The sequence below is a fragment of the Cucumis melo genome, chromosome 8, assembly GCF_025177605.1.
Source record: "Cucumis melo cultivar AY chromosome 8, USDA_Cmelo_AY_1.0, whole genome shotgun sequence".
Taxonomy (NCBI): Eukaryota; Viridiplantae; Streptophyta; class Magnoliopsida; order Cucurbitales; family Cucurbitaceae; genus Cucumis; species Cucumis melo.
Window position 1 is genome coordinate 27,656,684 of NC_066864.1, and position 6,891 is coordinate 27,663,574.

Consider the following 6,891-nt stretch of genomic DNA (forward strand, 5'->3'; position numbering starts at 1 on the left):
TATATTTACTTGGTCTCTCGTCAGATTTAATTTCAAAAAGATATTCTTCCGAGTCAGATTCCACTCGTTTTAAATATTCTATTCTGTCAATATATCCTTAATTGATTTATGAGTTATAAATGAACCTCGTTAGAACATGAATCTATAGAGTCTAAAGACGCCTCATCTATGAGTATATTTATAGGTTAATCATTAGAGAAGTTGGGTGGTGATAGATCGAAGCTAAAACTAAAAACAATATATTAAAAAGAGTAGCATTTTTCAACATTGTTTTTAAATAAAAAAATCAAGTACTTATCAATTAAAAAGGAGGAAAAAAAATGGATCGATAATACATGTAATGTAATTACTTGATGATACAATATAATATAAAACTCAACATTCATTTTAAAATCATCGTCAAACAAAACGACTTCACAGATTCTAACAGCTATCCAAAAAAAAAAAAAGAAGAAGAAGAAGAAGAAAAGCAAACGATTAAAAAAACCTCACGGCGGCGCCGCTCGGCTCCGGCGGTTCAGGTTCTCGGCGATCTGAGTCAGTGACTGAAGGTTGCATCGGACGATGGTGTCGACGAACACGCACGTGTCCTCCTCGGTGTTTCCGGGGGGAATGTCGACGACGTACGATTCCACCACGACGGTGCCGTCGCCGGTTGGGTGGAGGGTGGTGACAGACCGGTAGTTAGCGAGTCGGTGTTCGCCGCCGACGACACTGAAGCTAATAATATGACGTTCGTCGTCGAGAATCTCCAGCCGCTCGGTGCTGTTGGCTGCCGGAAGGCCGGAAATGACGCGAACTTCACGGAGGCTGCCAACGTTTCCGTCACCGACGATGACGTCACAGCTCTTGACGAAGTGCTTGTACGCTTGCGGGTTGTCGAAGCGGCGGACGACGGACCACACGGTGGAGACCGGGGCATCGATCTCTTGAACGACGGCGGAGCAGCACTGGTTAATGGAAACAGCGTGGTTGTGGTAACGCGCCACCGCGTCAGGAACAGCGGTAGCGCGTGATTGAATCTGGCGCTTAAAAAACTCGGGCACGGTGGCGGGGTGGGTTATACGATGGGAGGCGGGGGATGATTTAGGGGGATTGGGAGGCATTTTCCGTGTAAGTGGAGTTACTTTTTTTCTTCTCCTTTCCTGGCGGATTTATATAGCTGAAATCGAAGCGGCGGCGATGCAGCTTTTCCCTTTTCTTTCTATTTTTTTTTTTTTTTTTTTTCCTTAGCAATTTGGTTATTCGGTGAAGAGAAACCGGAAGCAGTTTATGCAACCTTCATGGGAGGGCGGAGGCCAACTTGGATGGTCGAAATGACATAAATACCCTTATTTTCTCTGTTTGAATTTTCTTTGTCGTTTATGATTATTATTTTTAATTTTAATTCAATCAATCCATAACTTTCTTTTTTATTCTTTCTTTTCAAACCATCTTTTTTTCTTTATATATCTCAATAAGTTTTCACTTCCTTTTTTCATAAAATAAATATTTTCTTCAATAAATCTTTAATTTTTTAACCTTGTGTTTAATAAATTATTAAAAAGCTATTAAGTATAAAATAGAAAAGTTGGTCTCTTAATTCAACACAAATTCAATTTTATACCTTATTTATAGGTTTTCATCCAATCTAATGTAACTTTTCTAAAACTAAAAGAATGAATTTTACATAACTTAACCGTTTTTTAATTTCAGAATAACTGTAAACCCAAACTAATGATAATGGTGACATAGAATTATATAGATCGATAAAAATAAAAATGTAACATTTTGAATTTGATTACGTTTTGAATCTTATTTTTTCATTTGTTCTATTTTGAAAATAAATATTCCACATTAACATGTCTTTTAAAAAGATCATTTTTGACAAATAAAAAGATAGACGATATGAATATAAACTTTGTAATTTAAAATTTAAAATTATCGAAGAAACTAATTACACAAGTTTCACCTACTACATCAATTATTCTTGAACTCATGTATGTAATCTATATTTTCTTTATTCTCTTCCTTTTAACGCATTTTTAAGTTTGTTTTATTTTTTACTTTCAAACAATTAAAAAAAAAACTTCCCTTTTTCTATAGTAAACAAATTCTCTTACACATAATATACAAATAAATAATAAAATATCATTGAAATTAAATTATACACAAAGTATAAAATACGATTTTATTATAAAAAATTCATGTATTATACATATTGATCTATTTTTTTTAGTACGAACCACAATAAGATATTAGGTATTTTTGAAAAGACATTCAAAATTAACTGCATAACAATTATAAAATTACCTACTTTAAATTATTAATTGTTTAACAAAGAAAATTTCTTATTTGAAATTTAGAGAAGCACGTAATTATGAACTAATTATATTGAAAAGATAAATCCAAATTAAGAAGAAGAATAAAATTTCTATTTTAGACTTTGACTTGAGCTTAAAGTTCTTCTAGCCTACTTGGTAAGAGAGAGAGAGAGAGAGAGAGAGAGGACAAAATAGTAATTTAGGGAATAAAAAAAGAGCGCAAGAGGCTTGACAACTGTTAATCAGACTGCCAATTAGGCAATCAAGTTGCTGAATAGATCGTAATAATCCCAAGGATAAGATCAACAATTTTCTAATTATTATTTAATTTTCGAGATAAAGAAGAAGAAGAAAAACCTTATAAAAGTGTTTATAATCCTCATAATTAAAAATGCTATGCTTATTTGGAGAAATTATCCAATCTTAGGTTCATAAAATTATAATTTGTCACTTTCATTACAATATAAAGATTTTATCGTACCTCAAGTGGTTAGATATGCTGTCTCCTCCCATTACTGGTAGAATTTTTTGGTATTTATCCAATTCAAATTGTAAACTAATAATTATCTTATAGTTAAAATTATCAACTGCCAATTTTATAAATTAGTACTCATTTATTTGCTTCACTTCAATAATTAGTATACGACATCGTGGTAAGAAAAAAAAAAAAAAGAACCAAATATAGATATAACGTCTTCTCTTATATGGGATTTAAATGCATATGTGTGGATGCATTAATATTAGCTAGCCTAAGATTTTGGTGTATGTGTGTGTTTGTTTGTGCTGGTTATAGTTAGGGTATTAAATTTTTTATGAGCCGACAATTTTTTAATGGCACACAACATAAAAGCAGCACAACGTCACTAAAATAAATTTTAACAGTGTAAAATATTTATTTATTCATCTCAATATTTTCTATTTCATTATTTTTCTAAAAATATCTATCAATATATTCACCATATTAACGTATTAAACTTTAATTATAACAATAATTATATATATATATATATATAATTAAGGAATTTTAAAATTTGATAGTTTGATTACATTTTCAATCATATGTATTTTACAAAAACCTAAGTATTTTTTATGTTTGTCAATAATACGAAGAAAAAAGAAACATATATATAATAATATATATTTTGGGGTTTTTACATGAAGATTATTTACGTAATTAAGAGTGAAATGATAATAATAATGTATAAAGTAAAAAGTAAAAAGTAAAAAGGAAGAAGTATTTGAAAGCATATTTTTATGGATGTTCCCAAAGATGTAAAAGTTATGGGTGGGAGCCAAAATTTGAAACCAAACTTTGAAAGGCATGTGAGTTTATATAAATAATACATATGCTAGTGGTTATAGGGTCATGCCCCCACTCTTCTTGAGTTGCAAGACTCTAGGGACCATTTTTTTCTTATGCCCATGATCCAATGATGTGACACCAATGAAGCTTCTAAAACTTCTCTACTTTCTCCCATTCCTTATTTTAGCTTAAATTACAAAATTTTTATTCTTATACTTCTAATTGTTGTTGCTACAAAGCAAGCATATGTTAGCTAATTACAAAACTTTACGTGATTCGAATTTTCTTACTCTTTATTCCACTAAAAAATTTAAACTATGAACATATATGTATTTACATTTTAAATCTACGAGTAATTATTTTAAAAAGTAAAATTACTGAAAATATTTTTAAAGATAGCACAAAATGTTATTGTCTATCAATGATATACATTGATAGATGTTTATTAGAGACTAAAAATTACCATTTTGTTATAATTATAAATATTTAATACATATCTACGATTAGATTAATTTTTTGAAAAATGTATATTTTTAAGAGTGCTTATTTGAAAAAAGAAAAATGAAAATTTAAAAATTTATTAAACACTTCAAAAATTTCTAACACCTATTAGATACATTGCTAATATTTGGTTGAAACAAATCAATGTTTCTTGAGAATGATTTCACCATTTTTATGCTTAAATTTCAAATCATTAATACACTATTATTTTCAAAAATAACGAAATTAACTAAAATATTTATAAAATATGATGAATCTATATCGTAGTATCTATCACAATTTTGATAATTTTACAAAAATTTTCAATTTATTATTTAAAATAATTTTCAATATATACATATAAATACAAAAAAGCAAACGTGATAGGAATTCAATATTTGGAGGTTTATTATTTAAGAGAGAGAGAGAGAGAAAAGAGCTCATGGTTAAATTATTTGATTATAAATACACACATTTCACGCCTTGATAAAATTAAAAAAAAAAAAAAATCAACATCCAAGATAGTTTTATATTTGAAAATTTTTGGTATTATATAACATTTATATGCTTTAGTAATCAGAGATTGAAAAGAAAATATCAACCAATGAATGTGAAGTTTTTTTTGGTTCATTATAAGACTTCAACATCAATGGTCAATGATCATAGGGACCTTTATTTACAACCCCACACCTCTCTCTACCAAACCTTAATCAATAAGAAAAAAAAAAAAAAAAAAACTGAAAACATCACATATTTTATTTTATGGATGTGAATATTAAATATTGTCTAAAATTTAAATACCTACATTTTATGAATAATTGATGTTTGTGTTTGTATATGTAAAATAATTAATACCCGAAAGTTAAATGAATGTGTTTTAGTTTTTTTAGAAAAACCAAAATTAAATAATTATTTATGCAAGAGAACATCTATGGTTATAAAATCTAATTATTTAACCACTTGAAATATCCATAAAGGAATGTCTTTTTAATTAAATATTGTTTAATTTATATTATTTTGTTTAATAACAAAAATAATTAAATAAATATAAACTAATAAGAATATTAATAATCAATAATAAAACATTATATTATATAGTTAATATAACAAAAGAAATGGTAATTGTAGGAAATGAAATTTTGTTACCTGTAATTAAATTAATAGTAATTATTAATTGGTATTAATTTATTAATTAACCATATTCTATTCCTTTTTCAAGTATAGTAATCCTACAAGTTTGAAAGGTATTAAAAACCCATGATAGATGAGTTTTAAAGTTCCATACATAATAATAATTCTAAGTTAATTTAAAACCGAAAACCTTTCAAACAAAAAAAAAATTATTTAATGTCTATTTGAAAATATTTGCGTTATTAAAAAGTTATTTGTGAATAATTTAAGTGGTTTGAATTCAAATAAATTATTTTATCATATCATCAAATTTGAAAGCAAGAAATTCATCTATTTATTTTAATGAAATAAACATCTAAATATAATAAACGATATGCTATTAAATTTTCATTGATATGTTTCACATTTTCATTGGTATTTTTCATATTTTCTTAAAAGTTAGATAATATAATAATAAAAAAATTCATTACTTAGTCAAAACGTTCATAAAATCTAAAAAACTAACCAACAAAATAATCACAAAAAACGTGTGAATATGATCGATGATACATTTAATGTATTACGGCATTGTATTTTACATTTATAGATAAATTATTTAATCATTTCGTGTAATTTCTGTTTATTTGTTACACTAAAACATCTCAAATTAAAGAGAGAAACTTCTTGATTATTAATACCACAAAATATCTTTTTCTCTCGATAGTTATCAATAACAACACTTTTTTCTCCCATATTCCTCTTAATCTTCTTCTTGCATCATCTTCTTTTCGATCTTTGTGGTGTAAATCAATTAATGTTGCATAATTACGTAACCTTTAATAAGTGCGAACTACACAAAACAATATTAAGTTTTAAAAAAAAGTATAAATATAAAAAAATTTGAAAATATCTCTATCAACATATTTACATTTTAGGAATATTTTTATTAGAGTATGGACATTTTATAAGCGGGTGACAATGATAATTAGATTTGGAAGCATGCATATGAAAGCTTGATTCTTTCTTGGTAGTCACCAATGGGCAATGACCCTTTTTGTGGTGGAAAGGGCAGTGAGAAATTATAGAGGGAAACATGACGACCATATTTAAACTTTACATTACACACTTAAGCATTTGTACTTGAAATCAAATAAAATAGAATATAGCATTGAATTCATATATCCCAATTTGGCGCCATGAAATCTAATCGATCTGCATAGGCTTCAATACGCACACTAAGACTACATGCAGAGGACGTGGAGAAATATAAATTACAAAGTTTGTGCTTTTTTCTTTCTACTTCAAACAAAACTACACACAAATTTTTTAAGTTTGTAACCATTTCTTCTTATAATTTTACAACCCTTATACCTTACTCTATAAAATTTCATCAAACTTTATTCTCTCAACTTTCAAACATACTCCTCCAGTTCCAGTTTGATGTAGAATAATAAGATAAAAGAACGATGGAATCAACAAGATACTTTATTGACCATATAAAAACAATTTTGAAGTTTTAAAATAGATTAGTTGACTTGGTCTTTGAATATATTCTAAACTATCAAAATAATCTTATAATTTTAAGAGGAATGAGCACCATAATTCTTTTTCTACTTCTCGAGGTAAATAAACTTATACGTTTGTTGTTGAATACAATTTTAATTGATAAATTGTATGAAGCTGAAATTGAGTTTT

General features: G+C 27.5%; 1 protein-coding gene across 1 annotated transcript; it reads right to left on the minus strand.

Annotated features, from left to right (window-relative positions):
* Window positions 1-301: 301 nt before the first annotated feature.
* On the minus strand, window positions 302-1,311 carry LOC103502159 (abscisic acid receptor PYL4). The gene has a single exon (XM_008466005.3). It carries the CDS (start codon window positions 1,104-1,106, stop codon window positions 489-491), a length of 618 nt encoding a protein of 205 aa, XP_008464227.1. The 5' UTR covers window positions 1,107-1,311; the 3' UTR covers window positions 302-488.
* Between the last annotated feature and the right edge of the window lie 5,580 nt (window positions 1,312-6,891).